The sequence below is a fragment of the Ambystoma mexicanum genome, chromosome 9 (assembly GCF_040938575.1).
Source record: "Ambystoma mexicanum isolate Mex_15411 chromosome 9, UKY_AmexF1_1, whole genome shotgun sequence".
NCBI classification, from domain to species: domain Eukaryota; kingdom Metazoa; phylum Chordata; class Amphibia; order Caudata; family Ambystomatidae; genus Ambystoma; species Ambystoma mexicanum.
In genome coordinates, this window is record NC_090931.1 from 1,530,617,586 (window position 1) to 1,530,641,313 (window position 23,728).

The window sequence follows — 23,728 nt, forward strand, 5'->3', positions numbered from 1 at the left end:
TGTGTTAGGGAGAATTCTCTGTTTAGGCTGAATTTCCTAACTTAGTGAGTCCCCCAGCAGCTTTGCTGGATTTCTGGGGTTTATTTTATTCTCCTGCCAAGAGTGAGACTCTTTTACCCTCACTCTTGAACATGATTTGAGTGTGTTTCTGTGACTTGTTATGTGCTCATGGGCTATGGGGTATTTTTACCCATAGGCTATCATTGGTTTTTGTATGTGTGTTACACAGCACCCTCAGTGCAGTAACACAGGGGTGTCATAGTGACCCCCAAACATAGACTCCATACCCTGGGACTGACTACTGTCTCCCTGGGCATGTAAAGTCACCAATGACTTTACTAGTCTTAAATTGTGAACCAAACCAGTACAAACCATCATACTGTGGAAGTACTGGTAGGGGCAATTAGATTTCCCCTGGGTCTGTTTGTCGAGGGGATACTGTCCCGTCCCCCCTCGCCGAGTTTCTGGCTGGTGGCAGTGGATACCACGGAAATACCACCGGAATATTTCCCAATGGGATTTCCCATTGATTTTAATGCACCACTTTTTGGTGCAATGTTAAAGATACCGCCGGTTTATTTATTTAATATAAATTCACCGGTTGGGATTTTTTGCCAGAACTCGCCGCCAAAATGGCGTCTGTGTTCGCTTCAGTAACCCTGAACCTGAGTCGAGCCTTTGTTCCACTTTTGGCTGGCTTCTGCACAGAAGCCCTCCAAAGTGGTGCCACTGTGTCTGGGTCTACAGGATGTGTGGGAGGGGGGTTTAGGCACCCTGGACTGAGTTGCCTTGGCAACTCAAGTCGCACTCTTGTGTGATTGGCCCAGTGGTGAGCCCCCGGGCTCACCACTTAGCATGTTTGAGTGACAGCTAGGACTGGTGAATGGGGGTTTGCTGCATAAAAGCAGGGCTTTGGGGACTGGAACTTCAGAAGTCGCCACAGGACCTAAGAAGCCGAAGAGGGAGAAGCTGAGCCCACCTGCAACGACGACACCACCGGTGGAGCCCTGCTGAACCGTCTCACCACTTCCCAACGACAGAGGAGATCTCCAGTCCGGAGAGTCTTCTTCCCTTGACTGGTGGGGACAACCAGTTTTTGCCTTCTTTTCGCCTCCCTGGAGCATCTCGTGGCCGCCTTGCTTGTGCCAAGCACCCCGGCAACCGGGATACCACTTTTTACCTCTACCGCGAAAGAGGGGTGACATCCTTTTAACCGGAAAACTCCACGGCTGGTTTCTTCCCTGGCATTGCAACGACCATCAGCTTTCCTCCATGTCGAGATCTTCTCTTCCTCTGGACTACGCCGCGACTTGCATCCGCTGCCAGGAACAACTGCCACCGCTGGAGGATCCTTTCCATTTTAAAAAGGTACTGTGTTCCGCCCGGCTTCCCTTGCCACTGATTGTACGAGGTAGATTTAGCCCTCGGCTCTGGGTTAGCCTGGGACACCCTAACTAAACTTTTCTGAACTTAGCAAAACCTTTTCTACTCACCTGTAAAGACTTTAGAAGACTTTTTGACATTGTGTGATCTTGGGCATATTTCGCCTGGCTCTCCCTAAAGTGGGCCTGGCAACTGAACTTCCTTGCTCCTCAGTAGACTGCCTTCTTAAAACTTACTGTGGTTACTTGAAAAGTGTTTTGCCTTGCTGCTTTCTTAACTCTGCCTTTTTCCCTCCCTTTTTAACTAACTTGTTGGAGTGCCATCTAACGTTAAGCGCTCACCTCTGTCTGGAAATAAGTGGTGTTAACTAAGACTTGTCCAACAAGTAATCAGGGATGTAAATATAGTAGTAGTGACTGTGTTTTGAAACTTACTTACCTTTTTGTGCTAGTGTAATTTGCAAGTGTGTCTTTTAAATAAATAATTATATACTTTTACACAAAGCTCTGGTCAGTGTTTGCTTGTGCTACTGTGTCTCTGTACCTATTGTGTATGCTCTACATACTGCCTAACTCTTCTTGAGGGAAGTCTGACTGCTCAGCCACAGCTACCAGGTAAATCTGGGTGGTGCAGACTGCTACCAAGTGGGTTTACTGCCAAACACCTGTAGTCTTAAATCTTTTGCAGTGGTCCCAGAGGGAACTGCACAGGTTTCTGCCTAACACTGGTGTACAGCGGTGGGATTTGTATTGAGTATACACTTTAGTGTACTTTTGAGATACCTTAGTGCAACTAACCACAAAGCTTAGCACTAAAGAAAAAGTTATTTTCTAACATGTCTACTATGGAAAGTTATAGTCAAGAGTCCCTTGCTACAAAAACTGCTGATTGTTTAAGAGTTCTCTGTAAGCATAAGAATCTCATGACTAAAGGTAAGAAAATGGAGCTAATAGAAAGGGTGTTAGAAAACCAAAGTCTGGAGGATGGTTCAGAGGAACCTATCCCTCCAGCAAATGTAGATAACAGCAATGGTATTGATATTGAACTAAGTCTTGATGATATTGGTCAGAACCAGAAGAGGAAGATGAAACTGTTGTAGATGTTCCCTCTAGGCCTCTGTCTGCTCTACCAGCTGTACCTACTGGAACTTTGCCAGGTCCCACATTTAGTCCTCAGTACTATGAACTGGAGAAAATGAAACTGGAATTAGAGTATAAAAAACTTAATGCTCAAACCGACAAAGAACTAAGGCTAAGGGAAATGGAGCTCAAGCATGAGCTAGAAATGAAGAAATTATCTGTTGAAAATGCTTCTCTCTCTGGCTCCTCTAGAAGTTCCAGTCCTAAAAGACGCCGGATGCCTAAGATATTAATTGGTATGTATGAGCCTAGGTTGGATGTGTTGGATTGATTGTCTATGTTTGAGTATAATCATGGGCACCAGAACATCACAGGTAATGAGTTACTCACCTGGTTGTTCTCTAGGCTTCCCCCTGTAGCAAATGATGCGGTAATGGAGTTGGGGGGGGAGGATAGGAGAGAGTATGAATGTGTGAAACTAGCTTTGATAGCTAGGTTTGGGATGACCCCTTCCCAGTATCTTAGGAGGTTTAGAAGCCTTAAAAAGCATGATGGTACCCCTTGGGCTACCTGGGTGTGTGAAGGGTTGAAAAACTTAGAGGGATGGATTAAGGGTTACAAAGTGAACACTTATGAAGGAATGAAGAATCTTGTAATGGAGTCAATTTATGATGGGTGCTCTCCTGAGCTCAGACAGCACTTGGCTAATTCACAGGAATTAGATCCTAGAAAACGGGCTAAGGCTGCTGACTTGTGGGTTGCCAACAGGGCTACTCACAAGGATTCTGGGGTAACTCAGAAGAAGGATGAGGGGAAGCAGCCTAAAAAGGACTCCAAGGAGAATTCTAATAATTCCAATTCCAAAGAGGGCCCCAAACAAAACCATAAGGGTAAGCCACAAGGGAAACCAAATCAGGGTAGTGTGCCTTCTGGTGCCAAACCAGAAGGAGGTCAGAACAAGCCTCCATTCCAAAGGACCTTTGGATCCTGTTATGTTTGTAAGGCTACTGATCATGTGAAAGGAGATCCCAGATGTAAGGGTAAACCTTCAAGGATCCAACTTGTCTCCTTAGCCTTGCTCCAGAGGAGGAAGTCCCTATGGCAAGTGGAAACTTTCTACTACTGGCTGATGAACCCATTGGAGTCTCAGTCAGTGTTTCTTTAGTCTCTCTGGGGTTGTGGGAACAACGGAATTTAGATGTCTATAATTCTATCCCAGATAATACTAAAGAGTATTATAAGGACAGTGTCCAAGTGAATGGTCAGGAGACTCCTGCCATCAGGGACACTGGGGCCAGCATAACTGTGGTGGATGAATCATTTTTCAAGGCAGAGGATGTTGCTAAGGCACCCAAATGCCTCACCAAGTTAGCTGGAGGGCCTGTGCAGATGTGTCCCCAGTTACCAGTTCTCATCCAGTGTAATGATATGGCTGTGAAGATACCTGTCAGTATACAATGCGAGGTACCAGGAAGGGTTATGTTGGGTAATGACCTGAAAGCTCTTGGAGTTGTGTCACATACCCCCAGACCTCCTAGTAAAAGGTTACAGGAGCTCACCACACCTGCAAGAGAGAAAACCCTGCGAGGTTTATCTCAGGAGATGATGACAGAAATCTCTCCTCTCCCACTGGAGCAACTTACTGCAGTGACTACCAGATCAGGAGCAAAGGGGCAACCCAAGACTCCTAGGAAAAAGCCTACAGCAAGCACTCCAGTGCTTCCAACAAGGACTTCCCCGAGGTTGTCCAAAGTTACACCTGTAACTCCACCTCCAGCTGAGGCTGAGAGGGAGGTAAAACCCTGTATGGTTGAACTAGACTCTGAAGAAGAGCTAGTAGGAGGCCCAGAACTTATTGGAGATCTGGACCCGGCTGACCATCCTGAGCTGCAGTCTTTACTGGCAGAAGGTGGACCCAGCAGGTCAGCTTTTCGTAAGGGACAAAGAGAATGTCCAACTCTGGAGGGCCTTCGCCAACAGGCAGCTTCTCAGGCTGATGGGCAAGAGCCTGGGAAGTATAGGTTACACTGGGAAGATGGCCTCTTCTACAGTGAACCAACTGCATCTGAACCTGGAGACTACCAGCGCCTGGTAGTGCCCCAAGAGAACAGACAACAGTTCTTGCAACTAGCCCACGAGATTCCTTTGGCTGGTCACTTGAGTTTCAAGAAGGCCAAGGAAAGGCTCTCTCTCTACTTTTATTGGCCAAAGATGGGGGCTGAAGTAGATAAGTATTGCAGGAGCTGCCATACCTGCCAGACTTCTAGTAAGGTTGGTTCCAAGAATGTGGCACCTTTAGTGCCTCTCCCAGTTGTGGGAGTCCCATTTGAGAGGGTAGGGATTGACATTGTTGGTCCCCTTGATCCTCCAACTTCCTCAGGCAACAGGTTTATCCTTGTTGTAGTAGACCATGCTACTAGGTACCCTGAGGCAATTCCTATGAGGACTGTTACAGCACCGGCTGTGGCTAAGGCCCTCCTTAGTATTTTTACCAGGGTTGGGTTTCCTAAGGAAGTAATCTCTGACAGGGGGTCGAATTTTATGTCCCACTACATGAAAGCCATGTGGAAAACCTGCGGAGTCACTTACAAGTTCTCAACAGCATACCATCCTCAGACAAATGGGTTGGTAGAAAGGTTTAACAGAACCATGAAGAGCATGATAGGTGCTTTAGAAGAACCCCTTAAAAAAGAAGTGGGACCTTCTACTGCCATGCCTTCTCTTTGCTTATAGAGAAGTCCCTCAGGAGGGAGTAGGTTATTCTCCCTTTGAACTTCTCTATGGCCATCCAGTCAGAGGTCCATTGGCCCTGATTAAGGAGGGGTTGGAGATTGCTCCTTCCCCCAAGCCAATCAGAGTGACTGACTATGTTATAGGTCTGTGAAGAGAAAAACAAAACGACCGGTGGGGGGTGTCTGTACTTCTGCTCTCTATATGGTAGTGGAGAGGCACAGAGGACCCTGGCCAAGATTCTCTAATAAGGTAGCAATGGACGAGCAATCAAGGCCTAGCTTCTCAGGAGGTGATGCAGGCTGGTTCTTAAGTACAGTGTAGTCCCCAAGCCCCCACAAAGGAATGTCCACACACTGTATTGGTTAGAACACAGTCTTTATATAATCAATATTCAAGGTTATGTACACTTATCATAATAACTCACTTTGTACTCAGGAAAATCAACAATGGCAAATATATACAATTCTAAAGTGGTACCACCCTTTGTATTAGATCTTATTAAAGTGCATCAACAATACTGTAACAATGTCACACAGAGCAATAGAGTGAAACCAGCAATAGAGAGAGGAGAGAAAATAAGATGGTTGAGCAATAGGCAGAATACTGGCCCCTACCACTAGGCACAGTTCTGTGTGGAGATCCCCCCACCTGGGCAACCTGTAAAATAAAGATATAGCACAAGCCCAGTCCATATATTGTTCTGCAAATCTTATTCCCTCCTATAATGTTTTTACCCCCCCAATGTACCTGGTGGAGTCGAGTTCTTCCAAGAGGCGTCGACAGATCCTTCTTGAGCGACCCCCTTTCAAGCGGGAGTCACGGATCGTCGAGAGGCGTCGAGGAACTCGGTGTTCGGCGACGGGGAATCGACGGCCCTTCTTGAATGCCTTCCCTTTCAAGCGGGAGACACGGGGCGTCGAACGTCCGTCGACAAACAGGGTAGAACGGCGTCGATGAGGCGGCAGCTTCGTCCGAGCGGTGCTCGTCGGCGTCGGAGCGTCGGCGTCCTGCAAGGCAGAGGTGTGCGGGGCACCTCGGTGACAATAGTTCTGGACCGCAAAGATTGTGGAGACGGAGGCCCAGCAAGGGCGTCGAGTCGTTCGAGTCTTTGTGGTCTTCGGGTGGCGGGAAACCCACCGGCAGGTTTCTCCTCGGCGCGTTGGTCGTCCTCGACTTTCTCCGGCAGGACAAAGCGGTCGACGGTGCGGACGAGGGAGTCCTTCGATTCGAATGTTCTTAGGCAAAGGAGCGGACGGCTCCGTCGTCGGCGGCACGGCGTCAAGTGGTTCCCATGGCTGGGCAACACAACTTCGACGGGCCTCCAGCGGTTACGCAAACCTGCGAATCCTGGTCGACGGCAATGGACTTCGACGGCGGCGATGTCCGGGTGCTTCACTTCGATCTCCTCGGCGGTCCCGTCTCGGGTCGGCAGCCTTTCGAGGGTCTGTCTTCCAGGGCGCTTCGGCGAAGATGGAGCGGTGCTCGATGGTCCCTCGGAGCACGGGAAGAGGGCGCCTTACCAGGTCCTCTCTCGGGTCAGTCTTCGACGATTTCGGCAGCCTTCGGATCGGTCGAAGCAAATGCAACAGCAAGTCTTCTTCTTCCAGCTGGACGTCGAGGATCAGCAGTTCCAGTTACTCTTAGAGTGGAGACTCAGCTCCAGAACGCTTCTGAACGCTTCTGAAGGTTCCCTGAACCCTTCTGAACAGTGGTGAGAGGTCCCCTGATATACTATTCTGTCTCTCATCCACACTGCTGGCACACACTCAGCAGCCAATCATACAGAAGGGCATTCATGCAGTCAGTCAGCCAATCAGGCACACAGTGCATTCAGGCCACACTCCTCCCTTCCAGACACTCACAACAAGGAATGTGGATTGGGACAAGTACCCAGCCATTCAACACTACACACTGCATTCAGGCCAGTTTCGGGCAGGGCTGTCTCAGTCTTTGTCTCTCATGCCAGAAACCAGACAATCACAACAAGGAGTGTATATTGGTCACACACTCCATTCACCCAGGTCCCACCCACAGGAGGTACCCACAACATACAGTCACTGGGAAGGCTCCAGTCAGTCTAGCTGGGCCTTCACAACAACACCATATATGGAACTTCCACCCAACAGCCAGTCAGGGGGAAGGGACAGAGTCAGGGCTTCCCAGGACTTTGGGAAAACAAGGTAACAGGCAAAAGAAAGCAAGAGGCCACAGGGGTCATCTTGTTTCCTATCAGGAATCAACTGATCCCAATGGCAGGGCCTGGGTATCCCAAAATGGAGGACACCCAGAGCACCTGTCAAATTCAGCATGGAGCTGCCACCAGCCCATACCCTGCTCTGTGGGCCACCCACAGGTGCCCAAAAACATACACTAGGGGCACAGGGTTGTACCCCTACCCATGGGTGCCATAAGGGTATCCCATGGGTCTGTTCACCAAACCAAAAGAGAGAGCTGCACTGCCAGGAGTCCCACATGGACTCCTGGGCAGAAAACATGACAGAACACACGATAAAAAGCAGTAAAGGACAAGGATTCAGAGGCCCTGTCCCTCTGATGCATTTCCAGCATCACAGTCGCCCCCCCCCAGACTGAGGTGGAGGGTGTCTAATCTCCCACGGGATAGACACCCTCATCCAGACGGTCAACATACCTTCTGGAAAGGCCATCTGCATTATCGTGACTCTTCCCTGGTCTGTGCTCTATGGTGAAGTCTAGCCCTTGCAGTCTAATGGACCACCTGAGCAATTTCGGATTCTCACCCTTCATTTGCATAAGCCACTTCAGGGGCTTATGATCTGTTTGGACCTTGAAGGTAGACCCCGTAAGGTAGGGCCTAAAACGCCTAAGGCTCCAAACTATGCTAAAACACTCCTTTTCAACAGTAGCCCACCTAAGTTCTCTACCCTTGAGTTGTCTACTGATGAATATGATAGGATGTTCTCTCCCTTTGTCATCTAACTGGGACAAGACAGCTCCAATTCCGGTGTCGCAGGCATCCGTCTGGACGATAAAGGGTCGGCTGTAGTCAGGCGCACACAACACAGGTGCCCTACACAGACTTTCTTTCAAGCCATCAAAGGCCCTCTGACAGTCTTCGGTCCAATTAACCTTCCTAGGCTGTTTGGGTGAAGTTAGAGCTGTCAGGGGTGCAGCTATGGTTCCATAGTCTGCCATGAAATTGCGATAGTACCCAGTGAGGCCCAAAAAGGCTCTCACCTGGGTTTGAGTAGTGGGAGTCTCCCAGTTCTGTACATCCTGTACTTTACTGGAAAGAGGTTGGATTTGACCCCCTCCTACCTCATGACCAAGATAGGTAACTTTCCCCTGAGCTATCTGGCACTTGGTGGCCTTGATAGTGAGGTTAGCCCTTTTCAAGGCCTGCAACACCTTATCCAGATGTGTCAAATGCTCTTCCCAGGTGGAACTGTAGACGGCAATGTCATCTAAGTAAGCCACACAAAAGGCTTCCAGCCCACTGAGCGTATGGTTGACCAATCTCTGGAAGGTGGCAGGGGCATTCTTCAACCCAAAAGGCATGACCCTAAACTGGTAGAGTCCCTCAGGTGTTGAGAAGGCCGTCTTTTCCTTGGCATGGTCCGTCAGAGCTATTTGCCAATAGCCTGAGGTAAGGTCAAAGGTGCTCAGAAATTTGGCAGCACCTATGGTGTCCACGAGCTCATCAGCCCTGGGCAATGGGTGCGCGTCAGTTTTGGTGACGGCATTGACTCCTCGGTAGTCCACACAGAACCTCCAATCCTTGGTACCCGCCTGGGAACTTGCCTTGGGGACAAGGACCACTGGACTGGACCAGGGACTGGTTGAGGGTTCAATAACACCCAGATCCAACATCTTGGCGACCTCAGCCTGGATGTGGTTCTTGACGGTATCTGACATACGGTAGCACCTGCTTTTGACAGGCACACTGTCACCAGTGTCAATTTCATGCCTACACCACGGTGTAAGGCCTGGCGTCAGTGAAAACAGAGAGGCATACTGTTGGAGTAAAGCCCTGCAGGCCCTCTGTTGCTCTGTTGTCAAATCCGGAGAGAGATGTACTCCCTCCACTGAGCCATCCTGAGGGTTGCTATGCAGCAAATCAGGAAGGGGCTCACTCTCATCCTCTTCTTGCCCTGAAGCTAGCAAGAGACATGAGACTTCTGCTCGCCGGTGGAAAGGCTTGAGCCTGTTGACATGGAATATCTGAGGGGCTACCCCAGAGGCCCCCATGTCAACCAGATAATTGACTTCACCCATCTTGGAGATGATCCTGAAGGGTCCAGTCCACTTGTCTGCCAGAGCTCTAGGCTTGGTAGGCTCCATCACAAGGATTTCCTGTCCCGGAGTCCAATCCACTTGCGAGGCTTTGAGGTCATGCCAGTACTTATTCAATTCCTGGCTGGCCTTGAGATTTGCTGTTGCCTGACCCATCATCTCTGTCATCCTCCGTCTGAGGCCTAACACATAGTCCCCCACTTGCTTGGCGGGACCTGGAGGGGTGGCTTCCAAGCCTTCTCTGATCAAGGCGAGGGGCCCCCTCACGGGATGTCCAAAGAGTAACTCAAAGGGGCTGAAACCAACACCCTCTTGAGGTACCTCTCTGTAAGCAAACAGCAGGCATGGCAGGAGGAGATCCCATTTCCTCCTTAGGGGTTCTTCCAAAGCCCCTAGCATGCCCTTGAGAGTTTTATTAAATCTCTCAACCAGACCATTGGTCTGGGGGTGGTAAGAGGTGGAGAACTTGTAGGTTACCCCGCACTCTTTCCACATGGTTTTCATGTAACTAGACATGAAGTTGGATCTTCTGTCAGAGACAACCTCCTTGGGGAATCCAACACGGGTGAAAATGCCCAGGAGAGCCCTGGCAACCACCTTGGCAGTAACAGTCCAAAGGGGTATTGCCTCAGGGTACCTGGTGGCATGATCTACCAAGACCAGGATGAACCGATGTCCACCTGAAGTGGGAGGGTCAAGGGGACCGACAATGTCGATGCCCACCCTCTCAAATGGTGTGCCAACCACTGGCAATGGCTGCAGTGGGGCAATGACACTGCCTCCAGTCTTGCCAGACAACTGACAAGTTGGGCAGGTCCTGCAGTGGGACTCCACCTCTACTCCCATCCGTGGCCAGTAGAAATGGGCAGAGAGCCTCTGCTTAGTCTTCTTGGTCCCAAGATGACCAGCCAAGGGCACCTCATGCGCCAACTGCAGTAGGAAGGGCCTGTAAACCTGGGGTACCACCAACCTCTTGAGGGCACCAGGTTCAAGCTTAGTGGGCTCACTAACAAGGAGCTCACCCTCCCAATAAATCCGGAATGTCCTAGGCACTTCTCCTTGGGCCTGGGACAGGGCTTGTTTTCTCAGTCCCTCGAAAGAGTAGCACTCTCTCTGTCCCTTACAGAAGTCTGCCCGGGAGGGTCCCCCTTCAGCTAACAAGCATTGAAGGTCGGGATGATCCTCCGGGTTGAGAACCTCTCCCACAGGAGAGTCTTCTGTCTCTCCTCCCACAGGAGTTGAATTTGGGTTTTCCACTGGACCCAGCCCGTCCGGAGCATGGATCCCAATGGGTGCTGTCGGAACAGCAGGAAGAGAAGGTGTTCCCTCCACAGAGGTGGCCTTCTTGGTCTTCCTTCTTCTTGCCTTAGGCCTCGCCTTTGGCTCGGGTAGCTGACCCACAGCCAGACCCGGTGTCACCTGTGACCTAGTGACTGCAGCAGCAGTCATGGGAAGACCATCCGAGATCAACCCCAACTCTACTAGATCATTTCCTAACAGAATGTTAGCAGGGACATTGTCCTGAACCAGGACAGGAAGCTTTGCTGTCTTGTCTCCAATCATGAGTGTGACTAAGGCTACAGGTGATAATTTGGGAGGCCCACCAGCTAACCTGGTGGTTTGCAGAGGAGCACCTACATAGTCCTCTGGCTTGAGCAGGGTCCTGTCCACCACTGTCATGTTTGCCCCAGTGTCTCTCAAACCAGTAGAAGGCTGGCCATTCAAGAGGACACTTCTTAAAAACCTACGGGTGTTCTGTGGGATAGTCGCCAGTACTTCTGCATACTGGTCCCAGGCCCCAAGGGACACTAAGGAAATCTCTACCGGAGCACCAAAGGTGATCCCGGTAGAGGAGGGGAGGACAGTGGCCTCCACCTCAGACACGGGGTAAGGGTAGGTCAGGCTGACGGCCTGTACTCCAAGTGCCTTACCTTTACACTTGGAGTCACCCCGTTTGTGATCCAGAGCCCCACAGTCCCAACAAGCGCCAGGAGTGCGGGGTACGGTACTGGAACCACTGGGAGCCTGCTTTGCAGCAGGTGGACCACTACTCTTATTCCCACCCACAGATGACTTATCCCCACTAGATTTATGGGTCTTAGGAGAGGAAGGTTTTGGTTTACCCGACTGTGAATGCTTCTGAGACTCCTCAGCTTTCTGAGAGGTCCCCTTTTCTTTGTCCTTGTCCTTCCCACTGGAGTCCTTAGGGGACACCCGGTGGGAGACCCACTTGTCAGCCAACCTAGCCAGCTTAAAGGGGTCCAAAATGTTCTGGTCAGCCACATACTGACGCAGCTCTGGTGAACAGGCTTCAGAAAAATGCTCAAAAAACAAGAGGTGGGACAATTCAACAAAAGTCTTAACCTTGTATCCATCAATCCACCCCATCATGTTCATGTGCGCAGCACTCACCCAGTCAACCCAAGACACATTCTCTCTATTCTTAAAATCCCTGAACCTTCTAAGGTATTGGGTAGGTGTCTTGCCAAACTTGGCAATCAAAGCAGACTTCATACACTCATACTGACCCCTTTCTTCCACACTCAGCTTCAGAATACAGTCATATCCAGTTTGAGGCACTCTGCTTAACAAACACTTAGCCCAATCTCTTTTATCAATATCATGAATCGCACAGGCCATTTCAAATGCTTCAATCCATTGGAGGATATCTGAACCCTCCACAAATACACCAACCAAATCTTTCATAAACTTGGTGGCTGGGGACCTGACACTCTCACTGGTTTTAGCTGAAGTCTCCACTCTAGCTTTCTCTAGCTGGATTCTCTGACATTCAGTGTCCTGGCTCTTGAGTTCAAGGTCCTTATTTCTGAGTTCAAGATCCCTATTCTTGAGCTCCACTTGTTGAGCCAACTCCTCTTTCTTAAGTTCAGCATCTATTTCCAACTTGCGGTATTCAGAGGCCAATTTCATCCTTAATAACTCAAGCTCCAAGGAATTGCTGGGGTTTGGAACAGAGGCAGCAGGAATGGCAGAATTCCCAGAAACAGATTCAGCAGAAACCCCAAGGGCAGAGTCCTCATTGGTTGCATTCCCCCCCTCATCAAGAGTTTCACCATCAGTCTGGTAGTCCACCAGGGCAGCTATCAGCTCAGCCCTAGACTTATCCACAAAGTCTAACTCCCTGGCTTCACAAGCACTCTGGAGAGCCTCCAAGCTCATCCGAGTCAATTTGCCATTTGCAATAGACTCCATTGTTTGTAATGCAGTTATCTTGTACACAACTAAACCTTAATTTAATAAAGTGCGGATATCCTTTGTAAGTGGCATGGTTATACACTGATTCTTAAAACCATAAGCATCCCACCGCTGCCACCAGTGTGAAGAGAAAAACAAAACGACCGGTGGGGGGTGTCTGTACTTCTGCTCTCTATATGACCCTGGCCAAGATTCTCTAATACGGTAGCAATGGACGAGCAATCAAGGCCTAGCTTCTCAGGAGGTGATGCAGGCTGGTTCTTAAGTACAGTGTACCCCAAGCCCCCACAAAGGAATGTCCAGACACTGTATTGGTTAGAACACAGTCTTTATATAATCAATATTCAAGGTTATGTACACTTATCATAATAACTCACTTTGTACTCAGGAAAATCAACAATGGCAAATATATACAATTCTAAAGTGGTACCACCCTTTGTATTAGATCTTATTAAAGTGCATCAACAATACTGTAACAATGTCACACAGATCAATAGAGTGAAACCAGCAATAGAGAGAGGAGAGAAAATAAGATGGTTGAGCAATAGGCAGAATACTGGCCCCTACCACTAGGCACAGTTCTGTGTGGAGATCCCCCCACCTGGGCAACCTGTAAAATAAAGATATAGCACAAGCCCAGTCCATATATTGTTCTGCAAATCTTATTCCCTCCTATAATGTTTTTACCCCCACAATGTACCTGGTGGAGTCGAGTTCTTCGAAGAGGCGTCGACAGATCCTTCTTGAGCGACCCCCTTTCAAGCGGGAGTCATGGATCGTCGAGAGGCGTCGAGAAGCGTCGAGGAACTCGGTGTTCGGCGACGGGGAATCGACCGCCCTTCTTGAATGCCTTCCCTTTCAAGCGGGAGACACGGGGCGTCGAACGTCCGTCGACAAACAGGGTAGAACGGCGTCGATGAGGCGGCAGCTTCGTCCGAGCGGTGCTCGTCGGCGTCGGAGCGTCGGCGTCCTGCAAGGCAGAGGCGTGTGGGGCACCTCGGTGACAATAGTTCTGGACCGCAAAGATTGTGGAGACGGAGGCCCAGCAAGGGCGCCGAGTCATTCGAGTCTTTGTGGTCTTCGGGTGGCGGGAAACCCACCGGCAGGTTTCTCCTCGGCGCGTTGGTCGTCCTCGACTTTCTCCGGCAGGACAAAGCGGTCGACGGTGCGGATGAGGGAGTCCTTCGATTCGAATGTTCTTAGGCAAAGGAGCGGATGGCTCCGGTCGTCGGCGGCACGGCGTCAAGTGGTTCCCACGGCTGGGCAACACAACTTCGACGGGCCTCCAGCGGTTACGCAAACCTGCGAACCCTGGTCGACAGCAATGGACTTCGACGGCGGCGATGTCCGGGTGCTTCACTTCGATCTCCTCGGCGGTCCCGTCTCGGGTCGGCAGCCTTTCGAGGGTCTGTCTTCCAGGGCGCTTCGGCGAAGATGGAGCGGTGCTCGATGGTCCCTCGGAGCACGGGAAGAGGGCGCCTTACCAGGTCCTCTCTCGGGTCAGTCTTCGACGATTTCGGCAGCCTTCGGATCGGTCGAAGCAAATGCAACAGCAAGTCTTCTTCTTCCAGCTGGACGTCGAGGATCAGCAGTTCCAGTTACTCTTAGAGTGGAGACTCAGCTCCAGAACGCTTCTGAACGCTTCTGAACGTTCCCTGAACCCTTCTGAACAGTGGTGAGAGGTCCCCAGATATACTATTCTGTCTCTCATCCACACTGCTGGCACACACTCAGCAGCCAATCATACAGAAGGGCATTCATGCAGTCAGTCAGCCAATCAGGCACACAGTGCATTCAGGCCACACTCCTCCCTTCCAGACACTCACAACAAGGAATGTGGATTGGGACAAGTACCCAGCCATTCAACACTACACACTGCATTCAGGCCAGTTTCGGGCAGGGCTGTCTCAGTCTTTGTCTCTCATGCCAGAAACCAGACAACGACAACAAGGAGTGTATATTGGTCACACACTCCCTTCACCCAGGTCCCACCCACAGGAGGTACCCACAACATACAGTCACTGGGAAGGCTCCAGTCAGTCTAGCTGGGCCTTCACAACAACACCATATATGGAACTTCCACCCAACAGCCAGTCAGGGAGAAGGGACAGAGTCAGGGCTTCCCAGGACTTTGGGAAAACAAGGTAACAGGCAATAGAAAGCAAGAGGCCACAGGGGCCATCTTGTTTCCTATCAGGAATCAACTGATCCCAATGGCAGGGCCTGGGTATCCCAAAATGGAGGACACCCAGAGCACCTGTCAAATTCAGCATGGAGCTGCCACCAGCCCATACCCTGCTCTGTGGGCCACCCACAGGTGCCCAAAAACATACACTAGGGGCACAGGGTTGTACCCCTACCCATGGGTGCCATAAGGGTATCCCATGGGTCTGTTCACCAAACCAAAAGAGAGAGCTGCACTGCCAGGAGTCCCACATGGACTCCTGGGCAGAAAACATGACAGAACACACGATAAAAAGCAGTAAAGGACAAGGATTCAGAGCCCCTGTCCCTCTGATGCATTTCCAGCATCACAAGGTCTCCGGAGGAGAATGTCACACATGATGGCAGAAGCAAGTGACAACTTGAAAGCTGGACAAGCTCTGATCAGGCATTGGCACGATCAGAAGGCTAACATGGTTGAGTTTACTCAAGACCAGCTAGTTCTAGTTATGCTTCCAACAAGGCAGAGGGCCTTGCAAGACAAATGAATGGCACCCTTCAAGGTTGTGGGAAAACTTGGAGGAGTCAACTATCTGGTGGATCTGGGCAAACCCAGGGAAACTCCCAGAGTCTTCCACACCAACCGCCTCAAAGCCTATGTCTCTAGAGCAGAAGTAGGAGCATTGCTTCTAGCTTCATCGGAAGAGGAGGAGGAGAGTGAAGCTCTACTTGACCTCCTGAGAGGCTTACCTTTGGACGAAAAGGTTGAAGGAGTTAATCACTCTTCAGATCTCACACCTGAGCAACAGGAGGAGTGCAAATCTATGTTAAATCAGTTTGCCCCTCTGTTCTCACTTTCACCAGGCTTGACCCCTTGGGGACAGCATGATATTCTCACTGGTGACTGTCTGCCAGTCAAAAGCAGAGGATAAAGAATGTCAGAGAATGTAAGAACCCACATCAAAGGTGAGGTCAAGAAGATGCTTGATCTCGGGGTAATAGAGCCCTCTACTAGTCCATGGTCTAGCCCAGTTGTGTTAGTACCAAAGGCAGGATCCAAAGAATTGAGATTCTGTGTGGACTATAGATCTCTTAATGCAGTCACAAAGACTGATGCCCACCCTTTGCCAAGGACAGATGAGTTGGTGGATAAACTTGGTGCAGCCAAGTACCTCAGCACACTGGACCTTACGTCAGGCTATTGGCAAATAGCCCTGACAGACCATGCCAAGGAAAAAACTGCATTTTCTACCCCAGTTGGCTTATACCAATTTAAGGTTATGCCTTTTGGACTGAAAAATGCACCTGCTACATTCCAAAGGATGGTGAACCAAGTTCTAGCTGGGATGGAGGACTTCTGCATGGCATACTTGGATGGCATTGCAGTCTTCAGCCACTCCTGGGAGGAACATGTGAACCACTTAGGACATGTTTTGCAGGCTCTTGAGCAGGCCAATATGACCATAAAGGCAAGCAAATGCCAGATTGGACAGAGTAAAGTGGTCTACCTTGGGCATGAGGTAGGAGGTGGAGAAATAAGGCCTTTGCTCAGCAAGATTGAAGCTGTGCAAAATTGGACAACACCTACTACTCAAACCCAGGTGAGAGCCTTCCTAGGCCTCACTGGGTATTACAGGAATTTCATTGAGAACTATGGGACCATAGCTTCTCCACTGAATGTGATCTCCTCTCCAAAATTCCCTAAGAATGTCAAATGCAATGAGGAATGCAATCAGGCCTTTGAAAACCTGAAGAAAGCTCTTTGCCAAGCTCCAGTACTCCGAGCTCCTGACTACCACCAAACTTTCATTGTACAAACTGATGCTTCCAATGTAGGTATAGGTGCAGTTCTTAGCCAACTGGATGAGAAGGGTAGGGAGCACCCCATTTGCTTAATCAGTAGAAAACTGAAGGATCCTGAGAAAAGGTGGGCAACAATCGAAAGAGAATGCTTTGCTATTGTGTGGGCACTGAAGAAGTTTAGGCCATACTTGTATGGTTCTACTTTTGTCATTCAGACTGACCACCAACCCTTGAGATGGTTAATGCAAATGAAGGAAGAAAATCCAAAACTATTGAGATGGTCAATCTGCCTCCAAGGGTTTGATTTCACCATTGAGCACAGGTCAGGGTTTCACCATCAAAATGCTGATGGACTCTCTAGGATGTATGTCATCGACTAGAGGTATGAGGTTCATCCAGGAGTGGATTAAATCCTCCTGTCCCTTAGTCTGGGGGGGGGGCGAGTGTTAGAGAGAATTCTCTGTTTAGGCTGAATTTCCTAACCTAGTGAGTCCCCCAGCAGCTTTGCTGGATTTTTGGGGTTTATTTTTTTCTCCTGCCAAGAGTGAGACTCTTTTACCCTCACTCTTGGACATGATTTGAGTGCGTTTCTGTGACTTGTTATGTGCTCATGGGCTATGGGGTATTTTTTCCCCCATACCCTGGGACTGACTACTGTCTCCCTGGGCATGTAAAGTCACCATTGACTTTACTAGTCTTAAATTGTGAACTAAACCAGTACAAACCATCATACTGTGGAAGTACTGGTAGGGGCAATTAGATTGCCCCTGGGTCTGTTTGTCGAGGGGGTACTGTCCCGTCCCCCCTCGCCGAGTTTCTGACTGGTGGCAGTGGATACCACGGAAATATTCCACCGGAATATTTCCCATTGGGATTTCCCATTGATTTTAATGCACCACTTTTTGGTGCAATGTTAAAGATACCGCTGGTTTATTTATTTAATATAAATTCACCTGTTGGGATTTTTTGCCAGAACTCGCTGCCAAAATGGCGTCTGTGTTCGCTTCAGTAACCCTGAACTCGAGTCGAGCCTTTGTTCCACTTTTGGCGGGCTTCTGCACAGAAGCCCTCCAAAGTGGTGCCACTGTGTCTGGGTCTACAGGATGTGTGGGAGGGGGGTTTGGGCACCCTGGACTGAGTTGCCTTGGCAACTCAAGTCGCACTCTTGTGTGATTGGCCCAGTGGTGAGCCCCCGGCTCACCACTTAGCATGTTTGAGTGACAGCTAGGACTGGTGAATGGGTGGTTTGCTGCATAAAAGCAGGACTTTGGGGACTGGAACTTCAGAAGTCGCCACAGGACCTAAGAAGCCAAAGAGGGAGAAGCTGAGCCGACCTGCAACGACGACACCACCGGTGGAGCCCTGCTGAACCGTCTCACCACTTCCCAACGACAGAGGAGATCTCCAGTCCGGAGAGTCTTCTTCCCTTGACTGGTGGGGACAACCAGTTTTTGCCTTCTTTTCGCCTCCCTGGAGCATCTCGTGGCTGCCTTGCCTGTGCCAAGCACCCTGGCACCCGGGATACCACTTTTTACCTCTACCGCGAAAGAGGGGTAACATCCTTTTAACCGGAAAACTCCACGGCTGGTTTCTTCCCTGGCAGAGCAACGACCTTCAGCTTTCCTCCACGTCGAGATCTTCTCTTCCTCTGGACGACGCCGCGAACAACTGCCACCGCTGGAGGATCCTTTCCATTTTAAAGGTACTGTGTTCCGCCCGGCTCCCCTTGCCACCGATTGTACGAGGTAGATTTAGCCCTCGGCTCTCGAACCTGGGTTAGCCTGGGACACCCTAACTAAACTTTTCTGAACTTAGCAAAACCTTTTCTACTCACCTGTAAAGACTTTAGAAGACTTTTTGACATTGTGTGATCTTGGGCATATTTCGCCTGGCTCTCCCTAAAGTGGGCCTGGCAACTGAACTTCCTTGCTCCTCAGTAGACTGCCTTCTTAAAACTTACTGTGGTTACTTGAAAAGTGTTTTGCCTTGCTGCTTTCTTAACTCTGCCTTTTTCCCTCCCTTTTTAACTAACTTGTTGGAGTGCCATCTAACGTTAAGCGCTCACCTCTGTCTGGAAATAAGTGGTGTTAACTAAGACTTGTCCAACAAGTAATCAGGGATGTACATATAGTAGTAGTGACTGTTTTGAAACTTACTTACCTTTTTGTGCTAGTGTAATTTACAAGTGTGTCTTTTAAATAAATAATTATATACTTTTACACAAAGCTCTGGTCAGTGTTTGCTTGTGCTACTGTGTCTCTGTGCCTATTGTGTATGCTCTACATACTGCCTAACTCTTCTTGAGGGAAGTCTGACTGCTCAGCCACAGCTACCAGGTAAATCTGGGTGGTGCAGACTGCTACCAAGTGGGTTTACTGCCAAACACCTGTAGTCTTAAATCTTTTGCAGTGGTCCCAGAGGGAACTGCACAGGTTTCTGCCTAACACTTTGTCCTTCAAATTCCGTCCCATTACTTTCCTCTGCAACATTTGGTCACATTCTCTCACCCAATTGGCACAGACCCATGTCTGCGGTCTGTTATCGCCATCACACTTTGTATGCATTTTTGTGCCAGAAATGCATCACTTTCCCTGTGATTTCTATATCTATATATCTATATATGAATGAATAAAGTTTTTGTCGACCCCAGCCGATTACACAATGTTCCCCGATGATGACACACAAACCCACTAAAGTAAGATATTTTCCTACTGTCTTGTGCAGCTATAGAAGAGCTGTTGTGCAATATATGTAGATAACAAAATATATCACAGCAAGCGGGTAATGGGCTGGGCCAAGTGGACCAGGTCGGACATACTAATCGAAACCTACCTTTGGTGAATTCAGATGTCTCGTGTTGGGCCTCTTCAGTCCAGTGACTACTACTCCGATTGCTTAATGGCAAACCTCGCAACTCCACTTGGAAATCTGGTTTGTAGGCTACAAAGGAAAAGGGGCATTAACATGACATCACTGGCTGGTGCTAAATAGTCCCAGTACATCAAACATTATAAACGGCTGAATATATACTTTTCCCTGCTTGCAGAGCATTAAACCCCAGCTATCAATTTTACTTTCATCAATGGACGAGGATGGGCACACCCTTGATGGGACCAGTCACGATCACCCTGGGAGAGCACATTATTCCCCTTCTTCATTGCACTCCCCTCCTTCCTTTCACCCCACTCACTGCCCTGGGGTCTTCCTGACTCACATCCTTTTATGCAGAGTTGAGGAAATCAAGTTACCTGAAAATACTGAGACAGGACGAGTGCTACTGAACTCTATGGTGATCATCAGTTCAGTATTGAGACGAGGACGACGGCTGGAGTAATGAGGAATATGTATAGCAACCAGAACATACAGTCTAGTTGTTGGAGACTGCTTATTGGTTACCGGAAGTACAAGTTAGAGGACGGACTAGACCATTTGTTAAGCCTGCCCCTGAGGAAAGTTTGAATGCTGGAGACCAAGAGAAACAGGGTGAAGAGGCAGACTGGCATGACGATGAAGCAGAGTTGATATCTTTGGAAGTGCTGCCAAGAACCGGCAAATCACGAGAAACCAAAGAACATCCAAGTGCGCAAGAGACTCGAGACGCATCCTGGAGAAATGGCACACAGCCCGACTCAAAACCGAAGCAGGGACGCGGACGACAGTGGGCGCTGGGAGAAGAGGTCAGTATGGTTGCCAAGCGAGCAGGAAGAGCCTGAGCGGGACACCACAAAGCAGGAACCCAAAAGAAATCTATGGGCGCTGCCTGGGTCCATGAGAGGGGCTGTGACCCAAAGGAGGGCAATCTAAGGAGGCTCTGGAACCCAAGTAAAGAGGCTGATGAAACGTGGGACCAGGACCCTAACAGAAATATAAGGACACAAAAATATACTGCATCCATATACACTTGGCAGGAGAGAAAACCAAGTGTTCTGGAAGGCCAAGACAAAAGGGTCTGGGACCCGAGGAGAGCTGAGACTAATAATACATGGGTCAAGGACCGTAAGAGAAACATACGAACACATATATATGCTGCACCAGAAGAGACTTAGTAGGAGAGTAAGCCAAGTGGCGCAGAAGACCGGCAAAAAGGGTCTGTGACCCTGACAATATCAGAGAGAGAGAGAGAGAAAACTCAGGATATGCTTGGCAGGGGCCAATATCCGGGAGAAGGAAAGGGGTAACAAACACATCAGAAAAGCTGGAACAAACATTATATCGTACCCTATGTGGAATAGTGCCTGCCAGGGGAGTATACCAGGTCTGTTCAGTTGGACACTGAGTGATGAAGGGGTAGAACTCCCACATCAGCAAACCACTAGTGTCTGGGACCCAAATAAGAGAGAGCGAACATTCAAAGGGCTGAGGCCTAGAGCAAGTCAGAGACAGTCAAGGGGGATCTGAGATATGTGTGAAAGGGAAAAGGAACTGTAACAAGCTGAAACCAAGGGTCAAGGACCCATTGCCAAAGGAAGAGATATTTTCAAAGTGTGACAGCCAAACCTGGCAGGACAGTGTACCAGACTTGGCGCTACAGTTTTGTGTTGGAGGAAGAAATTTGGGGAAGAGACTGCCCCCCCCCCCTTTTTGATACTTGCGAACTGTGTTTAAAGAAACATTCATTTAAAGTTCCATATCCAGGCTGTGAGAAGCCTCTGTCTGGATCAAGAAGAAAACCAGTTTTTTCTTAGTTAGTTTATTGTAAAGGACGGAAATAGGTTTGTACACAGAATGGTGAGCTTCATACATTACAAGACATCCTGACAGAGTCCCAAGTGTTTTTGTTGAGGCAGGGCAACCCATCTAGAAATAGAGCAAGATGGTTTTTCCCTTTCTTTATCTTGTATAATAAAAGTCTTTGCCAACAAGCATGCCACCACTGTGTCACACGCGTACTTCTGCAACCTTACATATGGTGTAAGGAGTGGGAATTGACCTGGCTGATAAAAAACCAGGGAACCCCAAAGTTTAACAAACTTACTGATAGGGCCTCCAACCTCTCAGTAGCCACTTCGGAGTCAATCAGATTTGACTTCTCGTTTAGTTAAGATTTAATGATAGAACCAGAGGAAAGACAAATTGTATCAACTGGTCTAGTTTTGCAGCTCCCAAGGGTAACTACATTAGGTTAACATCCAAGTTGGTGTTAGCTTGGAAATATGGTTTGGATGCATTAGCTGGAGTGGTAGACCCTCATTACAGGGGAGATGTTAAAATCCTTTTAGAAAATGATGGAAAGCAGACCTGCCAAATTACGGTCAGAAATAGAACTGTGCAAGGGATATTAGAAAAGGCATCATTCCCTGACCTACTGGATGTCTCTGATCAAGATCAAACCGATAGAGGGCTAATGGGGTTTGGTGAAGCAGACATAACAGAAGAGCCCAGTCCAGACACATCCACCCCACGGGCAGACAGAAGAGAAGAACCCAGACAAGAAACATCCACCCCACGGGCAGGCATAAGAGAAGAGCCCAGACCAGAAACATCAACCCCACAGGCAATCATAAGAGAAGAGCCCAGACCAGAAACATCCACCCCACGGGCAGGCATAAGAGAAGAGCCCAGACCAGAAACATCCACCCCACGGGCAGGCATAAGAGAAGAGCCCAGACCAGAAACATCCACCCCACGGGCAGGCATAAGAGAAGAGCCCAGACCAGAAACATCCACCCCACGGGCAATCATAAGAGAAGAACCCAGACAAGAAATATCCACCCCACGGGCAGGCATAAGAGAAGAGCCCAGACCAGAAACATCCACCCCACGGGCAGGCATAAGAGAAGAGCCCAGACCAGAAACATCCACCCCACGGGCAGACATACGAGAAGAGCACAGACCAGAAACATCCACCACACGGGCAGAGGCTGAAGAGATGGAAATCATGCCAGATCTCGACTTTGCTCCACGGGAGAGCACAGTATTCCCCACAAAAGCACAATTGTCTGGTCACAGCTAACACACAATACATACCATAAATGTTCTCTGCCTCTTGGTTGTCCGTGAAACTCCTTTCTTGTTTTTCTGTGCTTCTTAATGAAAAGACAGTGGCAACAATAAGTGGACCTGTTAATAAAATACAAAAACATGCTTTATTCTACAGCTCCCCCTGTGTAATGAAAATACTGTTATTTAAAACCTGTCATATGCTGGAGGACATACATGTTCACCACCAGAGGACATTTATTTGATGATCTCTGCAAGGTCTCCTGCCCGTGAAGATCCTGTCAAAGAAATTTCCCAGAAAGGGTGCAACTGCTGCACAGTGAGAAAAGCAGGATGTGCAGGATGTGCATTCTGTGGTTAAGTGGGAGGACTTAAACAGGAGCAAGACCGTGGCACCTGTAGACTGGGGTACACATCTCTGGGGCAGAAGAGAAATAGGCAGAATGCTCATAGGGACTGGAATCCTCTGGGGGACACCCACAAGGCAGAAAAACTCTGGAACATGGATAAGAGCAGACCTGAGCGCCAATTACCAGCAAACAAGCAATCAAGTGATGATGAGTACGGAAGCAACAATGAACATCACTACTGGCTACATAAATACTATACGACCAAGCCTTGCGACAAGAAGATGGAGTCTAAGCAACAGCCATATTGGATTGGGAGAACCCTTCCCCCTAAGGTAAGAATAAGTCTTCAGCATGGACATCTTGGAAAGGATTCCCATCACATGAGCACCAATCTTCAACAGCGGTAGAACAATGCCAACACCCCCAAAATGCCAATCTGGTCATGAAATCCAGAAGCCAAACTAGTTCCGACAGCTACGGCTGCCACAATGAACCAGAAATGCCCTTCTGTCAAGACGCTTCTATGATTCAGGATATCTTGGAATGGGTTCCACTCCTAAAACCCATTCCATACACAAGCAAGACAGGAGTACTGTCATTTTATCATTTTAGAACTGAAAAGAAAAGAAGAGTAGGGTGCTGGGTATGTACTGTGAGACAGGCATGGTATAAAGAGATGACACAGACAACAGATGTATGTAACAGTTTTGAAAACCTTTATTAACATATCAGGATGGGTGTAATGCCTAACTTGTCATATCTATGGTTGTAATAGTCTTACCTAAAGAA

The 23,728-nt window shown here is 48.9% G+C and overlaps 1 protein-coding gene across 3 annotated transcripts in view; it reads right to left on the reverse strand.

Annotated features, from left to right (window-relative positions):
• The window catches only part of LOC138489441 (zinc finger protein 554-like), a 225,915-nt gene that overhangs the window by 139,236 nt on the left and 62,951 nt on the right, over positions 1-23,728 (reverse strand). For all 3 annotated transcript variants that reach the window (XM_069617162.1, XM_069617163.1, XM_069617161.1), the window contains exons 3-4: positions 22,617-22,709; positions 19,482-19,589 (exon numbers count right to left, since the gene is read on the reverse strand). In XM_069617162.1, coding sequence (XP_069473263.1) covers positions 19,482-19,589; positions 22,617-22,709 — 201 coding nt within the window. The remainder of the gene's footprint in view (positions 1-19,481; positions 19,590-22,616; positions 22,710-23,728) is intronic.